The following is a 23942-nucleotide window of genomic DNA, read 5'->3' as shown; positions in this document are numbered from 1 at the left end:
GAGGGCTACAGAGACCCACAGGTTCTATGGACATGGCAGATGGAGTTCAGTGCCATGTCAGTTGGCCCTACTGTGGAGTTTGTGTTTCTGTGTGATGGAGCTGGACTCAGATGTGATCTTTTTTCACAAGCCTATCCTGTTACTTTTACCAGAACTGTAGTTGGTGCTGGGGTTTAATATATACCCAGGGGACCTGAATCTCTGGACTGACCAAATGATAGCCAGGGCCTGAGCCTCAACAGACTTCAGCTCCTACATTCTGGTTTATTGAACTTACCCCACTCGGCTAACATGGAGTTGAAGAAGGTCAACCACCACAACAGGAAGCCAAGAGTGCCTACAACTGAAAGCAGGAGAATTGCATCCAGCATCCATGTGGAATCTAAGCCCCTTCTTGATATAGATGTGGAGTGGACACAATCATTCCAAAGTCCACAGGACTGAGGAATAGAATATGCATTAGAGTGGACTTACTGATATTCTATTCATGAACGATTGTGATTAGTAATCGAAGAAAATGTGGCATTCGTGTGGAGAAAGTGGCCATGGTGGCTGCTGGGCATAGGGAGTGGGAGGAAGAGATGAAATGTGGGGGCATTTTGGGGACTTGGAGTTGTCCTGGGTGGTGCTACAGGGACAGTTACCAGACATTGTATGTCCTCCCATGGCCCACTGGGTGGAACGTGGGAGAGTGTGGGCTATGATGTGGACCATTGACCATGAGGTGCAGCAGTGCTCAGAGATGTATTCACCAAATGCAATGAAAGTCTCATGATGATGGAGGAGATTGTTGCTATGGGGGGAGGAGTGGTGTGAAGGGTGTGGGGGGTATATGGTGACCTCATATTTTTTTAATGTAATATTAAAAAAATAAATAAAGATGAAAAAAAGAAAAGAATGCTGGCACTCAGTGACAATAGTATTACCAGAATTTAAAACATAAAAAATTACTTACGTGTGACAGGATAATCATCAGAATGTTATAGAAGTGGTGAGAGGTTTAATTATTTGCATATAGAAAGGCCAGGGATCAGGAATAATTTTGGGAAGGAAAAAGGATTTATTTATGACTGGTCAGGCTCAGAGCTTTTCATTTAAAATCCGAGCCCCGAGCAAGATATTTGAGTTCTTTTTATACAGAGGAAGGGCTAAATGGTTCTTTCTTTCAGTGCTCCGCAATCTTGAATTAACATATATCTTCCACATCCTAGGTAAGCTTTTAGCATGAACTTCATACATTCTAGATAAGCTTTTAGCACCTTTGGTTTGTATTTTCCCTGAATATTTAGAGTTTATAGCGTTTGCATTGCCAAACTGTTTTTCCGGGACTGGAGTTGTTGTCATGTTTACCAAGGGCAGGGCTGCAGTTCTCACTGTCCCGAAAGTTTATGCAGTTTTCACTGTTTATGAAGACATGAACAAACCCCTCCCCCCCGCCCATAGTCTACATCACAAACACTACCAACAACAGTATGATTGCTGAAAAGAGGTTACGATTTCTTTTCTAGTTAATTTTTTTCTTAGGCGATATGACACTCGGGATAGAATGTCTTTCACTTAGACTAGTCCTTCCCTCTGTGGCTACGTCACATTAGGCCCATTTGTTTTACATTACTTTTGATTTTAGAGAGAAAATCTTAAATTAATTTTGGCTTAAGATTCTGTAAAGTTTACAAAGTCAAATTTACAAAGAAATGTACATGCAAAGAAGTCTGGCTCACTCCCCTCTCCCCAGCATTCTATATATGATTTCATCAACACAACTCCCCACATTTCTCCTTTACGTTCTCACTGTCTCTTACTAATGCAACTCTTGGATACTGACCAGTTTTTCCTGAAAGTTCTAAGATGGTGAAATTGGCTTCTCTGCTGAGGCCCAAAATGTGCCAATGAAGGAAAAAATCCACGTGTGTTTAATGGGTGCATCCAGTGAAGGTACAAGGTGATGCAGCAAATTGCAATAACACCAATTCCAGGAATCCTGGTCTGTAATTTTGACTCAGGTTCTGCTGTCTCTGCAGGCTAAGGCTCTTAGAAAGGGGAGCTCCTGAGACCTTTGGGGTCTCCAGGCAGGACTTTCTTAATAAATGCAACCTGTGTTGCCATAGAGAATCCCACTTCCAAGGGTTATGTGTTTGGTTTGTTGTTCTGCTTGTTACCATCTTGAAATTCTTAATAATATTTTATCAACTGTTCCCCCATTTTCATTTTTCACATGGCCCCACAACTGAGGTACTAGGTCTGGACCTAACTGCTGTCCCAAGTGACTTTTGCCCTCTGTTTTCTCGGTAAGCCACCTGGCAGGATGTCTTTCTAGTAGAGAGGGTGTCTTTCCTGTTCAGTTCCTGGAAATGACTGTTTGTTGAGCTGAGGGGAAACCTAATCTGCTTTCAGTTTCCTGTTCTTATAAATACAAGGGCCTACAGGAAATGCAGCTCTCCTAGGCCCTCAAGTTCCTCATCTTTGCAGCACTGGGGAGTGAGCCCAGACAGACAGACTCTATTCTGTTCTGATCACAGGAGCTCTAATTACCTGGATTTCTGTGGCAGGACAAGAGAGTGGCAGAGGTATGTTTCTGTGTGGTAGACTTTAGAGAACTATTCCAGAAGTTTCCGGAATTTTCTGAGCTGATCTCAAACACCAGAATTTAAATTTTCTAAGAGTTGGTGAGGGAGAACACCCTTAGAATGGAGGGCTGGAGAGCTCAGAAGTTCAGTGCAGTGGGTGTTGGGAGGGCAGCAGACTTGGGGACATTCAGGTCTGCTTGTCGGAGATTCTCCAGGAATCAGAATAATAGCAAATTTTAAAAAAATACTTGGTCAAAATTCTTAGAGGTCATTTACTGACAATTTTTCATGAGAGCTTTCAGTAGTCAGTGGGAATCTTGAAGCTCCTCTGTGGCGTAATTCTTTGTTCCCTACTCAGAACTTTGAAGCTGATTTTTTTTTTTTTTTTTTTGCAATTTCTTCCATTTATTCCTGTGTCCACATCCTTTCATTTTTTTTTCTATTATTAATGAAGCTGATTTTTTTTCCATGCTGATTCCAAGTCTCTGTTCTATTCTCTGTTTTTTAGCCACTTTCTTCATGTTTTCATCTTGTTAAACACACAGAATAATTATAGGATTAATTTTTGCACATTTTCCATCTAGATCATCTCTAGTATTTTTCTATTGTGTGATTTGTTTTGTTTTTTTTTCATTTGTTTTGGTCATATGATCCTGTCTTCTGGGGCTCCTAGCAATTTTGGATTGATTAGCTTACAGATGATTTTATTTTCTGACTTACATTAGAAAATGGTGACTCTTCTGTTTCACCCCCACCACTCTAGGCTGAGAACCTTCTGCAATCTTTGTGGCTCTTTCAAAGCACATCCAAAACTATAATATTTTCCTTATCTTGTTGTTACTGAACACTTTACTCTGCTTTACAGTGAATTTCACTTTGATTTGGAGGATAGTACCCACCTTATGTAAAGTTTGACAAACCTCCCAAATCCAACCAGAGCCTTTGTGGATAATAAGACTTGAGTGCCCGTGAAACCTCTTGGTCGCAGCCAGAACAGGAATATACCCCAGGGAAAGTGAACTGTTCCTTTCACTGGGACATTCCTTGCTCTTAGCTGCTCCAGTTCTCCTTGCCTTAATAACATTTCTCTGTATCAGACAGATGGATTGCCTATTTCATCTGCCTTTTCTGGTTGTTTGTGGTAGAAGAGTTGATATGCCACCAACTAGTTCCTTACATCTAGATGAAGTCTCATCCTCTATTGTTTCATTGTCTACAAACAAATATGCTATATCACATTTTTCTTGATAATCTTTTAAACAACATGACTGTATACCTTTTGAAATCTTCCATGTTGGTATTTGATATCTTATTTCCCTTTGACAGCTGTGTTGTAGTTTTCTGTCTGCATCTACTACATCTGTCCCATCTCATTAAACACCTTTACTTCCTTCATCTCTGTGTTCCAAAAATATATATATTTTTATACCTGACTCCTTGTGTGTCTTTGTAAAAATGTCTTTGAGTTGCATTCCCTGGAAATGTAAATTTTTGAGTAGATTAAAGTTTCACACATATGTTTGATCACTTTCCAGAATGGCTGAACCAGTTTATTATCCCATATCAGTACCTAAGTGCCAATTTCTCCACACTACGGTCAGCACTTTGTATTTTTCTGGGTTTCACTATCATTATAAATAGAAAATGGTAAATCACTGTTGTTTAAAATTCAATTTCATTTGTATCTAAGAGACAGAATGTGTATTTATGTTTATTTAGTGTATTCAGGGTTTTCTTCTTCTTGATAGCAGTAATAACTTTTAAACATTTTTAAAAATTGTGTATTTCCTGTTCATAATGCATACATTTAAAATTTGTTACCATAAAATGAAGAAGGTAATTTCCTCCTGTCAATGACTTTATTATTATTCACTTTGTCTTTTGTTGAATCCAGTGCTTTATTTTCCTCACCTTTGAATGTGATTTGGGGTGTTGTTTCACAACTCCTTTTCTACCATGAGGAAAAAAATATAGTCGCCAGTATTTTAAAAATGTTTTTTTAATCCTTCTGAAGTTTCCTTTCCAATATATCATCTCAATACAGTATTTCATTTCCTTTTTCTCCTTGTATTGTTCTTTTCACAACTATTATCAAATAATCAATATTTTCCTACTGATTTATTGCACTTCCTCTCCTTATAGCAAGTTTTTATATATACTCTGCAGTATATATAGTCTGCTTGCTTTTTCTATGCCAATACAAACTGAAAATTTAGTAAGACTTTGTAAAATATAATTTCTGGTAGAACATCCCACACTTTCTTCCTTTTAAATATTGTCTTAGCTACTTGAACAATAATTTTCTGCCATATCCTGTTAGAATATGATGTTAAATCTATGCCACATGTACAGAGAGACAAATTAAATATATACGTTAATTATTTGATCATTGACATTTTCAGCTATTGGTTCTTCTAACCATAAATCTAGTATGCCTGTTGATGTATGCTTTCCTGCCCTTTCTAAAGCATTAGTGCCTTTTCACATAAAGAGTTTGTGAACTCTTTCTTCTTTAAATCCTAAAGACAGTCATTTTATTTGTTTGTTTGGCATGAAATTTGAAAAGTCATCTTACTTGGTATTAACTTTTCTTATTTAATAGTTATTGGAGAATGGTGTTGATTCTGTATATAGGCATTACATTCAAAATCATTATTTACTTTATAATTACTGTTCACATGATTCACAAATATACAATTTTTGCTTCTGTTATGATCTTTCTAAGTATTCATTTCTTTGCTTATATTGTTCTCTGACTGGTGCTGCTGTCATTATCATTCTTAGCATCTACATTTTGTGCCCAAATTTAAAGGAAATAGTTTTCTAGTTTTCGTTGGGAGTGTAGTAGATGACTTCACAAGTTATGGAAGCTCCATTGGCTTCTTAAGTGTTGTCCATGCTTACATCATAAATGGATGTGGAGTCATAATAAATGCTTTCTGAGTGTTTATCTAGGTGATTCAGGTTCAGTCCTTAAGCTGGATAATGTGATCAGTTACAGTGATGGAGTTTGCTGATATCAAAACATTCTAACAGACAGTAACCTTTGCTTACAGCCATTGAGTTCACTAATTTCTGCCTTGTTTTCCTTCTTGTTTATTTATTCTTCTCAAATCCACTGTTCACTCCTACTCCCCTTCATCTCTCTAGGCAGTTCCTCAATTTTGTTGATCTATTTATTGTTGTTTGACCTTATCCTGATAAAATAGCTTGTGTTATTAGGTATTCATGCATAAGAATGCACCTGAATTATATTGGGCTACAGACCGAATATTTTTTTTCATTTTTTAATAGCTCAAGATGCTATTTAAGTTCTATTTGGGCTGCACAGTGCAGCTTTTCTTTGTTGCTTCTGATTGGTGCATGCTATTCCTCAGAGCGCACCCACCATGTTTCCCTTCTCAGTCTCAACAGGCAGTTACCTGGATGAAATCTAACATCCTTCTATAAAAACCACATTACATTCCATATTTTTGTGCTTGCTCCATAGTGATTTTTTTGTGAGAATTTCTCTGGAATATTTCCCCTGAATTTTGGTTTCTGTATCAAAAAGGATCATTAATATAGGACTGTTTCCTGTTAGTTTCTCCTTAAATGACAGGACCAGGCCATCCACATAACAATAGCATGGCACTAAAGTTGCCATTTCCAAATATCTTCACAAACACTTGTGCTGTGGAATTTTCCAAAATTTTCTCATCTAGTGGGTTTAAATGGGTAACTTGTTTTTGATCATTTATTTAATTTTTTTCTTATAAGTGAATTTCTGTCTTACTTTTTCCTCAGCTCAATATTTTAGCTGTTTCTAACCTTTTGGCATTGATTTTGAGAAGATGGTAAATTTACTTTTCATCTCTTTTGTATTTCATGAATTATTTATCAGTATTTTTTTCAGTCATTTCCTTTTTTCTTCTTCTTTATTTTCTTTTAAATGTTACATTCAAAAAATATGAGGTCCCCATATACCCCACACCCCACCCACCCCACCCCTCCCACATCAACAACCTCTTCCATCATTGGGGCACATCCACTGCACCCGGTGAATACATTCTGGAGAACCACTGCAGCACATGGACAGTGATCCACATTTTAGTCCACACTCTCCCCCAGTCCACCCATTGGGCCATGACAGGACACATAATGTCTAGCATCCATCCCTGCAGCACCACCTAGGACAACCCCAAATCCTGAAAATGCCCCCACACCATATCTCTTCTTCCCTCTCCTGACCAGCCACTGTGGCCACCCTCTCCACATCACTACTACAATTTCTTCCCCTACTAATCATAATAGTTCCCCAGCAGAACACCAGTAAGTCCACTCTAATCCATGCTCTATTCCTGCATCTTGTGGACCCTGGGATGGCTATGTCCAGTCCCACTCTACATCAAGAGGGGGCTTAGATTCCACAAGGATGATGGATGCAATTCTCCTGCTTGCAGCTGTAGGTACTCTTGGTTCCCTGGTGTGGTGGTTGACCCTCTTCACCTCCCTGTCAGCAGGCCAGGGTAAGTCCAAGAAACCAGAGGGTAGGAACCCCAAGTCTGCTGAGGCCCAGGGCTTGGCTGTCACATGGACAGTTCAGAGATTCAGGTCTCCTGAGTATACACCAACCCAAATGCCAACTACAGGTCCGGGAAAGTAACAGAAGAGGCATGCGTAAAAAGGTTATATCTGGGTCCAACTCCATCACACTCAGGAACACAAACTCCAAAGTAGGGTCAACTGACATAGCCCTGAACTCCAGAGCCATCTGCCATTACCATAGAACCTGTGGGTCTCTGCAGCCCTCAGGAGAACCAGCACCTGGGTTTCCATCTACCTTGGCTATCTCTGGTACTCTGCTGAGGCATACCTGACAAGTGAGTTTATTAGTATTCTTTTTAAAGATTTATTTTTTTTATTTACTTCTCTCCCCTTCCCCCCACCCCAGTTGTCTGTTCTTTGTGTCCATTTGCTGCATGTTATTCTTTTTGTCCGCTTCTGGTGTTGTCAGTGGCACGGGAATCTGTGTTTCTTTTTGTTGCATTATCTTGCTGTGTCAGCTCTCTGTGTGCAGCGCCATTCTTGGGCAGGCTGCACTTTCTTTCACGCTGGGCAGCTCTCCTTATGGGGTGCACTCCTTGTGCGCGGGGCTCCCCTAGGCTGGGACACCCCTGCGTGGGAGGGCACTCCTTGCGCGCATCAGCACTGCTCGTGGGCCAGCTCCACACGGGTCAAGGAGGCCCAGGGTTTGAACCGCAGACCTCCCATGTGGTAGATGGACACCCTATCCACTGGGCCAAGTCATTCCCTATCACTATTTTTTAATTCAAAAATATATAAGCAAAAGAAAATTCCTTTCCTTGGCATTTCTTAATTTATTTTCATTGCAGAAAAAAATATGCTGCATATATTATTTTCTTGGAATTTATTCAGTTTATTTCCCTAATACATGATTGATTTCTAGGGATGGTCCAATGGCATTCAAAAAGAATGTTACATTTATTCTCAATTACTTAGGTAAGAGTTACAAATAACAATGGGAAGCAAGGATTACTAATTGTTTATTTTTTTTCTATTTGTTACATAAGTTTTTCATCAGAGCTATCATACCCATGTAATAGCTCTGCTAATTACAAGCGCTGTGAAGTCTTTCACCATTTGTGTTGATTGACAAAGATTTACAAACAATCTTTTTACCAGTTCTGCATAGATTAACACTCAGCTTTCCATTCTCTACCCTCATTCTATTTACTGGTGATTTATATTCTAATTATTACACAATAATTATTATACAATATATTTAGTTCATAATAGCACAATCATAGATATTTCTTCTGTATCTGATTTGCTTCACTCAACGTAATGTGCTCCTGGTTCATCCATGTTGTCATATATGACTTCATTTCTTCCTATTGCTGGATAATATTACATCATGTGTAGACATCAAATTTTGTCTACCCGTTCATCAGCTGATGTGTACCTGGGTCGTTGTTTCCAACTTTGGGTAATCATGAATAAAGCTGCCATGAATTTCATTGTGCAGTTGCCTGTTCATGTCTTCCCTCAGCTCTTCTGGGTATATATCTAGTAATGGTATTTCTGGGTCAAATGGCAAGTCTATACATTAATCCCCTAAGAACTCCCAAACAGTCTTTCACAGTGGCTGTACCATTCTACATTCCCACCAACAGTGAATAAGTGTTCCTATGTCTCCACATCTTCTCCATAATTTGCAGTTCTCTGTCTTTTTAATAGCAGTCATTCTAATAGGTATGAAATGATTTCTAATTGTAGCTTTGATTTGCAGTTCCTAATCATTATTCACTAGTGATGCTTAACAGTTTTTAATGTGTCTTTCACCTTTTATATGTCTTCTCTGGACAATTGTAATTTTAAGTGTTTTCTCCATTTTTAATCATGTAGTTTGCTTTTTATTGTTGAGTTTTAGTATCTCTTCATATCATGGATATTAAACCCTTATTGGATAAGTACTGACTACCACAAGATCTTGAAGATATTTTCTTCCAGTAATATTATGGTTGTCACTTTTATATTTAGGTCCTTGATCCATTTTGAGTTAATTTTTGTATAAGGTATGAGATAGGGGTCTTCTTTCTTTCTTTTGAATATGGCTATCCAGTTCTCACAGCACCTTTTGTTGAATAGACTGTTCTGGCCCAACAGTGAGAGCTTGACTATAGATTGAGGGTCTATTTCTGAATTCTAGATTCTGTTCCATTGGTCAGTATGTCTATCTTTATGCCAGTTCCATTCTGTTTTTACCAGTTTGCTAAGTAATATTTATATTAGAGACTAAAAAATCATTTACTTAGGAATAAACTTAACCAAGGACATAAAAGATCTATACTCAGAAAACTATAAAACATTGCTAAAAGAAACCAAAGAAGACTTATATAAATGGTACATTCTGTGTTTATGGATTGGAAAACTAAATGTCTTAAGATGTCAATTCTACCTAAACTGACTTACAGATTCAATGCAATCCTAATAAAAATCCCAAAACCATTTATTGCAGAAATGGAAAAGCCAATTATCAAATTTATTTGGAAGGATAAGAGCCCCTGAATAGTCAGACTTGAGGTTTTAAAAACGACATATAGGGGATGTAAAAGAGATTGAGGAAGCTTCTGGGACAGTGAGCAGACAGTTCTGGTTCCTTCATAACAGTTCCTTGTGCTTGTTTCTATTTTCATTTTATGACTAATGTGTTAAACTAGGGTGGATTAAGAGTTCAAAAACTGATTTTCCCCTTGTGGTTTCTTCCTTTGATATCCACCTTCTAACACATAGACTGAATGAGATTTCCACATGGTTATTAGTATATAACCAATGGTGTTCCTTGTGAAGACATTGGCAATAGGAACTTGATCTTTTCCTAAAAAGTTTTCAGGGAATTCTGTGGCTAAAAATGGGAAGCTCTTAAACCCACTATGCCAACAAACTTCTAAGCATAGACAAGCAGCATTAGATAATACTTGTGCCAATCACTGCAGTAAAATACATATTCAGAATGGTCCAAAACTTCATTCTGTTGACACCTTGCATGGTTAGCAGAGGTATAATAACATGAGCCATAGCCAGTGTGACCTCATCCTCATTCCACTGAGGAAGCTTTCCTGATTTCTTGTAATGATTTAATCAAGGTAGGCATTGTTGAACCTTGGTTACCTAATACAATTTTTTATCCTAATCAAGGATAGTAAAGGCCACTCTCTCACACCACTTTCATTTTATAACTTGGTTAAAAATGGAATGTGGACTTCCGGCAAGATGGTGGCTGAGTGAGCTTGCCTTGCCGTCTCTCCTGGGAAGAGGCAGCTGGGCACCATTGGAGGTTCTCCGGGACCAGGCTTTTTCAGGATTTTTTCAGGGCAGGAAGTGTCTGGACATCGATTTGGTGGGAAGGTAACGGAAAGGACTGGTCTATAAGATATAAATTGGGACTTTTCAGGAGGGGGAGGCAAGATGGCGGCTGAGTGAACTTCCCGGTTACTAGCTCCTGGGGGGAATTGGTTGCGAGGCGTCGGAGACTCTTTGGGACCGGCTGTTTCGGGATTTTTCCTGGTCCGGAGGTGTCTGGACATCGATTTGGAGGGAAGGTAACAGAGAGGATCCATCTGTGAAATATACACGGAGATCCCAGCTACATGTGGAGGATTCCCTCCTTGGGTAGGTGGAGCCGAGGTAGCTAGCACCGCACGGAGCCCCGGCGGGCGGCGGCCAGGGTAGCCGAGTCCGGCCGAGCCCGGCTGAGCCGCGGCGGGCGGAGGGGCGGAGCCCAGCTGAGCTTGGCCGAGCCCAGCCGCACCGCGCCGGGCGGCGAGCGGGAGAGCCGAGCCGCGCTGCGCCGCGCCAGGTGGCGGGCAGGAAAGCCGAGCCCGGCCGAGCCCAGCCGAGTCCAGCCGAGCCACGGCGGGCGGCGGGCAGGGGACCGGAGCCCAGCTGAGCCCGGCTGAGCCTGGCGGCGGGGTTTCTGTTCTTTGGGTTTTTTTTTATTTTTTTATTTTTTTATTTTTTTTTATTTTTTTTTGTTGTTGTTGTTCTTGTTGTTCTTTTTTTTTTTTCAATCCTCTCTTTCTTGTCCCCAATATTCTTCTTATACTATTTTACCTTAACAATACAATAGGTCCTACAGGAAATACCTCACATTTGCTGGGTTTCCTCACCCTCCACTGCCTCATTTCTCTGTGAATAGATTTAGCCTATCTACACTATCCCCTTTCCCCTACAACTTGATATCCTCGACCATCTGCTATCTCTCCTATATTCCATCTCCCTTTCTTTGATCCACAAAATGTCTAACTCTTAATTTCTAATACCTTTGTTTAGTTTTCCATCTGGTATTCGTCCCTGAAACTATTACCTTTCTTTTCTCTTTCCCTCTCTCACGAAAACAATAGCCTCTTAGTACGTACCACATTCCTCCCATATTCAGTCGTCTACCTCATTATAGGTACTTTCCTACTACTATAACTCTACACAATTTACATGATCTAACCTCCATCCTCCCAGAACTCATATTGTTGCTTTGTAAACATATATCACCAATACTACTTCACACTTTTTCCTTCCTTACACAATTGACTTTCCCCAGCACTAATACTTTCCTTTAAAGTGAGCTTAACTAGCAATAAGAAATTGGAATAAGAAGAACAAAGTGACAAAGAGAAGATATAACACTTACGCAAAAACAACAGCTAATTAATCTCCAAGACTAGACAAAGAAGCTAAGGAACTGATTAAACCCGTCAAGAAAAAATGCTGACAAGACAGCAACAAAAATCTACAAACGAAACCAGTAATCAGGAAAACATGGCTGAATCCAATCAACAAACTGAAAATCAGGAAGGGGGGCAGGACTTCGCACAAGCAATGAAAGATCTCAGAACATTTATCACTGACAAATTTGATGAAGTAATGAAAGAGGTTAACAGCGTGAAGACAACACTTGGAGGGGAAATTGCAGACATGCGCAAAAAAATAACAGATATGATGGAAATGAACACCACAATTCAAGAAATCAAAAATACACTTGCAGCAAATATCAGCAGACTAGAAGAGGCAGAGCAGAGAATTAGTGATGTGGAAGACAGTGCATTGGAAATCAAACAGATAGTAGAAGTGGTCAATAAAAAGGTAGAAAAAATCCAGATAGGACTTAGGGACCTGAATGATAACGCAAAACGCTCAAACATACGTATTATAGGCATTCCAGAAGGAGAAGAGAAGGGAAAGGGGTCAGAAGGAGTGTTGCAGGAAATAATGAATGAAAACTTCCCAAATCTACTGAAAGAGACAGATGTACATATCCAAGAAGCACAGCGCACTCCACTGGTCATAAACCCCAACAGGCCCACCCCAAGACATATACTTGTCAAATTATCCAATGCTCAAGACAAAGAAAAAATTCTAAAAGCAGCAAGAGAAAAGAAAACCATCACATACAAGGGAAACTCCATAAGATTAACTGCTGATTTCTCATCTGAAACGATGGAGGCAAGAAGGCAGTGGTATGATATAGTCAAGGTACTAAAGGAAAAAAATTTCCAACCAAGAATACTCTATCCAGCTAAACTAGCATTCAAAAATGATGGAGAGTTCAAAATATTCACAGATAAATAGAAACTGAAAGAGTATATCAACAAGAAACCTCCCCTTCAAGAAATTCTTAAGGGAATTCTGCAGGAAGAAAGGAAAAAACAGGACAGTCAGAGATGGAGGAGAGTGTAAAAGCAACAAGAAAGACAAAAATAGAAGGGGAAAATAAAATAATACAAACAAAATATAACAAACACAAATCCAACCAAAATATGACTACCATAAATAACTCTCTAAACGTAATAACACTGAATGTCAATGGATTAAACTCACCTATCAAAAGATTCAGACTGGGACACTGGATAAGGAAATACGACCCATCTATATGCTGCCTACAAGAGACACATCTTAGACCCAGAGACTCATGGAGGTTGAAAGTGAATGGCTGGAAAACAATCATACAAGCAAACAACAACCAAAAAAAAGGCAGGAGTAGCTATATTAATATCAGACAAAATAGACTTTAAACGCGAAACAATTGTGAGAGACAAAGAAGGATACTATATTTTAGTGAAAGGGACAATTTGTCAAGAAGATCGAACAATCATAAATATTTATGCTCCTAACAAGGGCGCCTCTAAATATGTGAGGCAAACGCTGGAAAAACTAAGTGAAAGAATAGATGCATCTACAATTATAGTGGGGGATTTTAATACACCACTATCAACTCTGGACAGAACATCTCAAAAGAGAATCACTAAAGAAACAAAACATTTGAACAGTATATTAGAAGAGCTGGATCTAATAGACATATATAGATCATTACACCCAAACACAGCAGGATACACATTTTTCTCAAACACACATGGAACATTCTCCAAGATTGACCATATGCTAGGCCACAATGAAAGGCTTAATGAATTCAGAAAGATCGAAATCATACAAAACAATATCTCTGACCACAGTGGAGTCAAGCTGGAAATTTGCAAGGGACAGAGACCCAGACTTCACACGACAATTTGGAAATTAAACAGCACACTCTTAGAAAAACAGTGGGTCAAAGAGGAAATCTCAAAAGAAATCAATGACTACCTTGAAACAAATGATAATGATAACACAACATACCAAAATTTATGGGATGCAGCAAAAGCGGTACTGAGAGGGAAATTTATAGCCATAAATTCATATATCAAAAAAGAAGAAAGAGCAGAAATTGAAGAATTAACTGCACATTTGAAGGAATTGGAAAAACAACAACAAAGTAACCCAACAGGAAGAAGAAGGAAGGAAATAACAAAGATAAGAGCAGAACTAAATGAAATAGAAAATAAGAAAGCACTTGAAAAAATAAACAAGACCAAGAGCTGGTTTTTTGAGAAGATCAACAAAATTGACAAACCTTTGGCGAGACTAACAAAGAAAAAAAGAGAAAAGATGCAAATACACAAAATAAGAAATGAGAAAGGTGATATCACCACTGACCCCACAGAAATAAAGACTATCATAAGAGGATACTTTGAAAAACTATATTTCAACAAAAATGACAATTTAGAGGAAATGGACAAATTCCTAGAAATACATAAGCAGCCCATACTGATGAAAGAAGAAATTGATGATCTTAACAAACCAATCACAAGCAAAGAGATAGAATCAGTCATTAAAAATCTCCCAACTAAGAAGAGCCCAGGGCCAGACGGCTTCACAGGTGAATTCTACAGAACATTCCGGAAGGAACTAACACCAATCCTGTTGAAACTATTCCAAAAAATCAAAACAGAAGGAACACTGCCTAATTCCTTCTATGATGCCAACATTACCCTAGTACCAAAGCCAAACAAAGACACCAGAAGAAAGGAAAATTACAGACCAATTTCTCTAATGAACCTAGACGCAAAAATACTTAACAAAATACTTGCTAATCGTATTCAACAACACATTAAACGAATTATACACCATGACCAAGTGGGATTTATTCCAGGTATGCAAGGATGGTTCAACATAAGAAAATCAATCAATGTAATACACCATATAAACAGATTGAGAGAAAAAAACCACATGATTATATCTATAGATGCAGAAAAGGCATTTGACAAAATACAGCACCCCTTCCTGATAAAAACACTCCAAAAGATCAGAATACAAGGAAACTTTTTGAACATGATAAAGAGTATATATGAAAAACCTAAAGCCAACATTGTTTACAATGGCGAAATCCTGAAATCCTTCCCTCTAAAATCAGGAACAAGACAAGGATGCCCATTGTCTCCGCTCCTATTTAACATTGTCTTGGAAGTACTGGCTCGAGCACTGAGACAAGAACCAGATATAAAAGGCATTCAAATTGGAAGGGAAGAAGTCAAAATTTCATTATTTGCAGATGACATGATCCTATATATAGAAAACCCGGAGAGATCTACAACAAAGCTCCTAGAACTCATAAATGAGTTTAGCAAAGTCGCAGGTTATAAGATCAATGCGCAAAAATCAGTAGCATTTCTATACACCGATAATGAGCAAGATCAGGAGGAAATCAAGAAACAAATACCATTCACAATAGTAAATAAAAAAATCAAATACTTAGGAATAAATTTAACTAAAGAGGTAAAAAACTTATACATCGAGAACTATACAAGATTGTTCAAGGAAATCAAAGAAGACCTAAATAAATGGAAGAATATTCCCTGTTCATGGATAGGAAGACTGAATATTATTAAGATGTCTATCCTACCAAAACTGATCTACGCATTCAATGCAATCCCAATAAAAATCAACACAGCCTTCTTTATGGAACTAGAAAAACTAACTATGAAATTTATTTGGAATAAAAAGAGGCCCCGAATAGCCAAAGACATATTGAAAAAGAAAAACGAAATAGGAGGAATCACACTTCCTGACTTCAAAACATACTACAAAGCTACAGTAGTGAAAACAGCATGGTACTGGCATAAGGAGAGACACACAGACCAATGGAATCGAATTGAAAGTTCAGATATAGAACCTCATGTATACAGCCATATAATATTCGATAAAGCCACCAAACCCTCACAACTGGGACAGAATGGCCTATTCAACAAATGGTGCCTGGAGAACTGGATAGCTATATGTAGAAGAATGAAAGAGGATTACCATCTCACACCTTATACAAAGATCAACTCAAGATGGATCAAAGACCTAAATATAAGAGCCAAGACCATAAAGACCTTAGAAAGCAGTGTAGGGAAACATCTACAGGACCTTGTAATAGGAAATGGCTTCATGAATATCACACCAAAAGCACGAGCAGCAAAAGAACAAATAGATAAATGGGACTACCTCAAAATTAAAGCCTTCTGCACCTCAAAGGAGTTTGTCAAGAAAGTAAAAAGGGAACCCACACAATGGGAGAAAATATTTGGCAACCATATATCTGATAAGAGACTTATAACTTGCATATATAAAGAACTCATAGATCTCGAAAACAAAAAGATAAACAACCCATTTAAAAAATGGGAAAAAGATTTAAACAGACACTTCTCCAAAGAAGAAATACAAATGGCTAAAAAGCACATGAAAAAATGCTCCAAATCCCTAGCTATCAGGGAAATGCAAATCAAAACTACAATGAGATACCATCTTACTCCCATAAGATTGGCAGCCATGAAAAAAACAGTAGAATACAAATGCTGGAGAGGATGTGAAGAAAGGGGAACACTCATCCATTGCTGGTGGGAATGCAGAAGGATCCAACCATTCTGGAGGACAGTTTGGCAGTTTCTCAAAAAATTATCCATAGATTTGCCATATGACCCAGCAATACCACTGCTGGGTATATACCCATCAGATCTGAAAACAAGGACACAAACCGATATATGTACACCAATGTTCATAGCAGCATTGTTCACCATCGCCAAAAGTTGGAATCAATCCAAAAGTCCATCAACAGATGAGTGGATCAATAAAATGTGGTATATACACACAATGGAATACTACTCAGCTGTAAGAACCAATACACTACAATCGCACATGATAACATGGATGAACCTTGAGAATCTTATGTTGAGTGAAGCAACCCAGGCATTGAAGGACAAATACTATATGACCTCAATGATATGAAATAAGTTAACTGCCTCAGAGAGCTAGAGTCTGGAAAAGTGGCTTACTGGAAATCGGGGGGTGGAGGAAGGCTGTGAGTTAATGTCTGTAGGGGTGGAATCTGTGATGAGCTGGGGGTAAGTATGAGCACAAAGAAGGGACAAAATGGGGGCAAGGGGTTACCTTCGGGTGGGGTTTTCTGGGTTTGAGGGGGGCTGGGGATGGGAAGAGGGGTAATATGGTCCAAGAAATAGGTGGGAGGGAGGGGCAACATACAAACATGGGAGAGTGCCAGAAGTTCGTTGAGAACTAAATGTTGAGTAAAACGTATCAAAGTATAAGTAGGAGGGTTACCTGGTTAGGACGCTCAGGGGGTATGGTCTGATGCGGGACGGACTCCGGAGGGAATAGCTGAAGGCTCATTTTGCCAAGGTGGGTTCTACCATTGGGTGGGGTGGACCCATATCCTGGGGAAGACTAATGCCGTCGAATAGAGAGAACTGTATCTCTCGTGAGAAAGGACGGCTCCCAGGGCATTAGATTGGCAGGCGTTGTGGGCCCTAAGGGGAGGGGAAAATGGACGTGCAATGGATGGAACAAAGGTAAATAAGGGGGCAAAAGAGGAGTTATGTGAGAGTACACGAGGATGAATATAAAACAGCTAATATTACACCAAAAACATATAGAGGATGACAGACTAATAATGAAAACCATAAGACAAAACATAGGATAACTAAAAAATTTAGAAAACTGTACAACCTAAAGTATGGACCACATAGTAAGCACAAATGTTACCTTGTTTGAAAACTATAGTTTCAGAATCTGTACATCAGTTTCAGGAAATATGATATGAATAAGTTAAAAGATTATTGCTGTGGAAGGGAAAAGGTTTTATGGTGGATCTGGGGAAATACTGTATATTGTATATATGAATTTTGGTGATCTAAGACTCTTCTGAAGCTGACATTATGTTGGGATTCACTTTACGGGAAGTTTTGGATCACAGAGTGGTTCAACAATGGCAGCGGAGGAATACTGATATGGGATGTTATTGACAGGATATATATGGTTGACAGGGAGTTATACAGGGCATATGCCCAGGGTATATGGTAATGTCTATATATACTCATAGTGGAAACAATTAAAAACAACAGCTGGGGGGGTACTGGGCTCCTGGCCGGGGGGTCACTGTTGTGGGCCCTGGGAGAGCAGCGGCAATCCTCCAGGTGCAACGGCAAGAACCAGGAAGGAAGGAGGGCCCAACAGTGGGCTCTTGATACTAATGGCTACACTTTTGAGCCTATGCACCTGCAATAAGAACAAGGCCTAGAGTAGCACTGTGCCTGGGGGTTTCCTCCTGACAGCCTTCATGTTACTCAAATGTGGACACTCTCACAGCCAAACTCAGCATGTAGATGTGATGCATTCCCCCCAGCGTGGGACACGACACCCGGGGATGAGCCTCCCTGGCACCGAGGGATCACTACCACATACCAGCTGAAGAAGCAACTAGAAAATGACCTTGAATTAAAGATTCAATGCGGAACAGCAGAATATACCTGTCTACATATAATAACATGACTTCGGGAAGCGGTTTGACCTAATGTAAGGGGGAAATGGAAAGGAGAAATGAGATTATAAGGCTGTGAGTCTCTAAAAAAGAGTCTGGAGGTTGTCAGAAGGAATACCCCTATGTACAACTGAACAGAGTCTAAGAGACAGATAAGGTAGATACAACCCCAGGTATTGGTTCTTTTGAGGGATAAAGAGACCCACGGGTTCTATGGTCATGGCAGAAGGGGTTCACTGCCATGACAGATGGCCCTTCTTTGGAGCTGGTGTTTCTGCGTGATGGAAATGGAATCAGAGGGGATCTCTTTTCACAAGACTTGCATGCTACTTTATTGGAATTGTAGTTGGTGCTGGGTTTAAGATATATGTAGGGGATTTGAATCTCTGGACTGATAATATGACACCCAGGCCCAGAGCCTCAACAGACTTCAGCTCCTATACTTTGACTTATTGGACTTACTCCACTCAGCTAACATGGAGTTGAAGAAGGTCAACCACCACAACATGGAGCCTAGAGTGTCTACAACTAGAAGCGGGAAGAGTGCATCCAGTACCCATGTGGAATCTAAGCCCTCACTTGACATAGGTGTGCAATGGACACAACCAATCCAATGTCCACAGAGAAAATGTGGAATGGGTGTGGGAACGGTAGCCATGGGGGCTGCTGGGTGTGGGGAACGGGAGGAAGAGATGAGATGTGGAGGCGTTTTCGGGACGTGGAGTTGTCCTGGATAGTGCTTCATGGACAATTACGGGACACTGTAGATCCCCCCAGGGCCCACTGGATGGAACGTGAGAGAGTCTGGGCTATGATGTGGACCATTGACTATGGGGTGCAGTGATGCTCAGAGATGAACTTACCAGGTGCAATGGATGTATCACGATGATGGGAGAGAGTGTTGCTGTGGGGGGAGTGGGGGGCGGGGGCGGTGGGGTTGAATGGGACCTCATATATATTTTTTAATGTAATTAAAAATAATAATAATAAATAAATATTTTAAAAAAGGAATGTTATTAAATATTTGCTATAGATTAGACCACACAAATAAATCTATTAAAATGCCCATCAAATAACCAGGAAAGTTTGGGACATAATTAAGATATTAACTAGAAGCAGAAAGGAGGTCTGGCAGATTGGGCCTCAATAGCAGAGTCTCTGTGAAGCTATACCAAACAAATCATTCAATAGCTAAAAAGCAAATATCTCTCAGGAGTCTTCTAGGAAGCCCTTATGAATTTCACATTAGTTCAGCCATCTGGATGTAACTGCTTTCAGAGCATAGTGTTTTGTACTTTTCTACTGCCTCACTAATCTCTCACTGAAACCTCTCACCACCCAACTCTAAACAGGACTCATATGGAAAAAGGGATTCTGGTTTCTGGCTTTTCATCCAAAATGTATTACTTAGAAGGAGGAAGTGGTAATGAAAAGTTGATAGGAAACTGTCAATGCTTGAAAGGAGAGCATTCCTTTAGCATAATTTCTTAGGACCTAGATAGATCTACTACCCCATGCTTTAATTAAGGATATGTAATAACAAAAATGTCTGTATTAATTTGAAAAAAAAGTGAATTTTTTAAAGTGGGAGATAAAAGGCTACAATAGGTAAATCGATTTTTTGTGCTTGTTATTGAAGAATGACCAGGAATCATGAGGTTTAAGGAAGAAAGTGTTAAGTGAAGATAGCTTGACCAGGTAAGCATTATATCCAGGCCTACCTCCTAGATAAATGTTCTGGAAAATAACTGAAATTTCCAGGTAGTTAATGAGGGGAGAGTGACCAGGCTATGACTGTTTGATAACAGTAAACCCACATGAGACTCAACTTTCTTCTTTTTTATAACCTTTCAATCTCTCTTCTTTAGGGTCATGGGGAAGTTATTCTCCAAATCTTCCAAAACAAAAGCTCAGGATATCAGCTCTGCTTTCGATGAGTTCTTAAAGAATGTAAAAAATGAAAGAATTATCCCTCAAAAATACATCACTATGATCCAATCATATCTGAAGAGAGGGGACACCAGGAGGGCAGTTTATGTAATTCGTGATGCACTGAAAGAAATTGAGAAAGTCCCAATTAATGTTGCCGTAACAGGTGAGGCTGGGGCAGGGAAGTCCTCTTTCATCAATGCCCTGAGAGGGGTTAGGAATGATGAAGATAATGCAGCCCCCACTGGCGTGATCCAGACAACCGAGGAAAGAGTTTCCTACAAGCACCCAGTGATTTCCAATGTGGTAATATGGGACTTGCCAGGTACTGGGACCGTTACTTTTCCAGCACAAAAGTATCCAAAGGAAATGAAATTTGATGAGTATGATTGCTTTATTATCCTTTCCTGTACACGGTTCAAGAAAAATGATGCACAACTGGCCAAACTGATTCACAAAATGAAAAAGAATCTCTATTTTGTTAGAACCAAGGTGGATAATGATTTACACAATCAAAAATTATGTAAACCCAATAACTTTAATAGAGACCATGTCCTACAACTTATCCAAGATGACTGTCTACAGCACCTGAAGAAGGCTGAGGTGGCTGACCCTCGAGTCTTCTTAATCTCAAATCTTGATGTGTCTGACTATGATTTCTCAGAACTGGCCCACACCCTTTCAAGAGAACTCCCAGCTCAAAAACGCCTCAACTTCATGCTTTCCCTGCCAAGTATTACAAATAAAATCATTGAACACAAGATGAAAGTCCTAATGCAGAAGATTTGGCTGGAGGCCATCATAGATTTTGTGTTAGGCATTTTTTCTCCTGAGTCCATCAATGATAATGATGAGGGCATGTTTAGGGATACCCTAAACAAGTTTAGAATTCTCTTCAGCTTGGATGATACATCACTCAGAAGGATGGCTCAGAATTTGAAAGTGTCTGTGGAAGAACTAAAGTTAGGCATGAAGTCTGCACATCTTTTGACATGTGAAAAGGGCAATTATCAAAACTCAACAAATACTCTGAAATACTTTTCAGTCAGTGAACACATCCTTATTCCTAGCATATGTATTACAAAGAAAGTCCTTGTTCAGGTATATGTTCTTTACCTAGTGGCAGAGGATGCTAAAACTCTCCTGAAAAATGAGAAGATTTTCAGATATTATGTTGATTCTTTGCAAGCTTAAGCATCCTTTGCTGACAAATTCCCAGTGCTCATAATCAAATATGAGGCAACCTAGCCTCAAAATCATCCATGGTGTATACCTCATCTTGCTATCAGGACACTGTGCTGGGATAAATTGCAATATTTATTTTACATTCTTGAAATGTCCTTGTAATCTCTGCATGTTGATTATTATAAAAAGGAAATTTCTTGACCAATATCTTTCTTCTTTCTTCCTAGCTACATTAGCTTATGACTAACTTTTTATCAATAAGAAATGGCAATCAATAGAGAATGAAATACCAGCCCAGTGGCAGAGGAACTTAGTTGGGATTTAGTGATAGTTCACATGGTAGAATGTAGACCTAACAGGGGCTGACATGTAGGGAACCCTGAGTCTCCCAAGCTCCTACTAACCACTGCTTCATAGAGTGTTTTCTATGAACTTGAGAAGTTAGGGGATAAAAGAAGAAATGATAATAAATATGAGGGTTCGTAGGAAATGAGAGGGGAGACAAAAAGTAACAGGTTAGAAAAAGGAATCAATTTGGCATTCTGGGTAGGAGGATGTGCCCTGCAATGGACTCCACATGAGGTTGTGTGACCTACAACTGCAGGTAATTGTATGCATGATTCTTGTGAGAAAATTGTAGAGTGAATAGACAGACACGAATGAAGACAAGTTGTATAAATATCTGTAAATAAAGGAGGAAGAGTAAAATATGCTGTTAGAAGTCAGAGATTGATTACCCATGGAAGAGAAACGATAAGAAAAGGGCTTGAGGGAGACTTTCGGTTGATGCTGATCTTGATCTTAGACCAGGTTACATGGTTTGTTCACTTTGTGATTATTCAGTGAGCTGATTCATTTGGTATGTACACTTTTGTGCATGTATATGTTACATCTCAATAAAAGTGAGAATTCCTCTGGAGTCCTAACATCTGGGAATTAATAGCTATGAACCTTCAAATGATCTTTTCCAGAACAAGGAAGCCAACTTCCAAAAATCTCAGTATCAGCTTCATGCCAACAGTAAATTCTTCTCCATTCCTTATATTAACTGTAGTTCCCTTGGAGTTCTGTGAAAAACAACAATACCAGATACTCTTCCAGCTCTTAGGATTTTGGAATTTATCATTTCCCTGGTGCTGGGATGTATGCTTCATAGGGATTAGGAAATGAGTGTCCTATTCCAAAGTTCATGAACTCATTCTGGTTATTAGTTCCCTCATCCTCATCTCAATCAGAGATGCCATTACAAGGCTTTGTGGTGGATGTGTGGGAGTGCTGTATATTGTATATATGAATTGCTGTGGTCTAGGGCTCTTGTGAAGAGAAGTTCAATAATTAGGGAAAAAAAAAAAAGAAAAAGATAGGATGTAGAATTTTTCCAAGTCAACACATATTCTATATCTAACCTTTAAACCCATCGCTATATGCCATTTTGCTAGTAAGAGATCCTGACATTATATTGGGCTTCAATTTTCAGGAAGTTTTGGATCACAGAGTGGTTCAACAAGGGAAGTGGAGGAATACTGGTATAGGATACTATTGACAGGTGATATATGGCTGACAGGGAGCTATACAGGGCATATGTCCAAGGTGCATGGTAATGTTTGGATATACTCATAGTGGCAACAATTGAAAACTACAGCTGGGGGGGTACTGGGTTCCTGGCTGGGGGTGCTCTGTCATGGTCCCTAGGGGAGCAGCGGCAGTCCCCCAGGTGCAGTGGCAAGGACCAGGAAGGAATGAAGGTCCAACAGTGAGCCCCTGATACTAATGACTATGCTTGTGAGCCTATATGCCTGAAATAAGAACAAGGCCTAGAGCAGCACTGTGCCTGGGAATTTCCTCCTGACAGCCTTCATGCTACTCAAATGTGGCCAGTCTCGAAGCCAAACTCAGCATGTAAGTGCAATGCCTTCCCCCCAGCATGGGACATGACACCTGGGGATGAGCCTCCCTGGCACCGAGGGATCACTATCAAATACCAACTGATGATGCAACTGGAAAAAGGGAGATGGAGACCTTCACTATCTGCAATATCAGAGGGAGATGTAAATCTTCATTACCTGCATATCAAGTGGAGATAAATCCTTTACTCCCTACAGATCAAAGAAACACCTGCTCCTCCAGCATTCCAAGTAAACCTAACTCCCTGACCCACTACCCTCTAGTCAAACAAGGGAAAATTTTCACCTCTAGGGCTTCCTATTGGCCCCTGCACCTCACTTGGACCCTCAACCCCCTCCCATCAGCAATCATTTCCCCACCTAGGAAAGTTCTGTATAAATTCAAATCCCCTCCTTGAAGGGGAAAGTCTATTCTTCAGACGCCCTCCTTTGGGAGAGCTTCTCAATAAATTCTCTGCCTATGGTCATATCAGTCTCTGTGTCCCCGTGAAAACCATTTTTCTCCAACTAAAGGGATTGTACAGCTCAACAATATAAAGCCCGATTATGCAATTTAAGAATGGACACAACTTTTTTTCCTCTCTCTATGTGAGGAGTTTCCTGTTCCTGAATAGTTCAATCCGTGTGGGCATGGGACAGTGAAGCCCACTTCACGGCACCTGGACTCATGAG

General features: G+C 39.6%; 1 protein-coding gene across 1 annotated transcript; it reads left to right on the top strand.

Annotated features, from left to right (window-relative positions):
• Positions 1–2450: 2450 nt before the first annotated feature.
• LOC101436242 (interferon-gamma-inducible GTPase 10-like) lies at positions 2451–23737 on the top strand. The gene is made up of 2 exons (XM_004468579.3): positions 2451–2567; positions 20121–23737. The coding sequence occupies exon 2, from the start codon at positions 20125–20127 to the stop codon at positions 21373–21375; it is 1251 nt and encodes a 416-aa protein (XP_004468636.1). The 5' UTR covers positions 2451–2567; positions 20121–20124; the 3' UTR covers positions 21376–23737.
• The last annotated feature ends 205 nt before the right edge of the window (positions 23738–23942 follow it).

The sequence above is a fragment of the Dasypus novemcinctus genome, chromosome 2 (assembly GCF_030445035.2).
Source record: "Dasypus novemcinctus isolate mDasNov1 chromosome 2, mDasNov1.1.hap2, whole genome shotgun sequence".
NCBI lineage: Eukaryota > Metazoa > Chordata > Mammalia > Cingulata > Dasypodidae > Dasypus > Dasypus novemcinctus.
Note: the sequence above shows the minus strand (reverse complement) of the source record. Positions and strands in the feature narration are given on the sequence as shown.

Coding starts and splice junctions, on each gene's coding strand:
- LOC101436242 (XM_004468579.3), top strand. CDS start 20,125: ATGGGGAAGTTATTCTCCAAATCTTCCAAAACAAAAGCTCAGGATATC.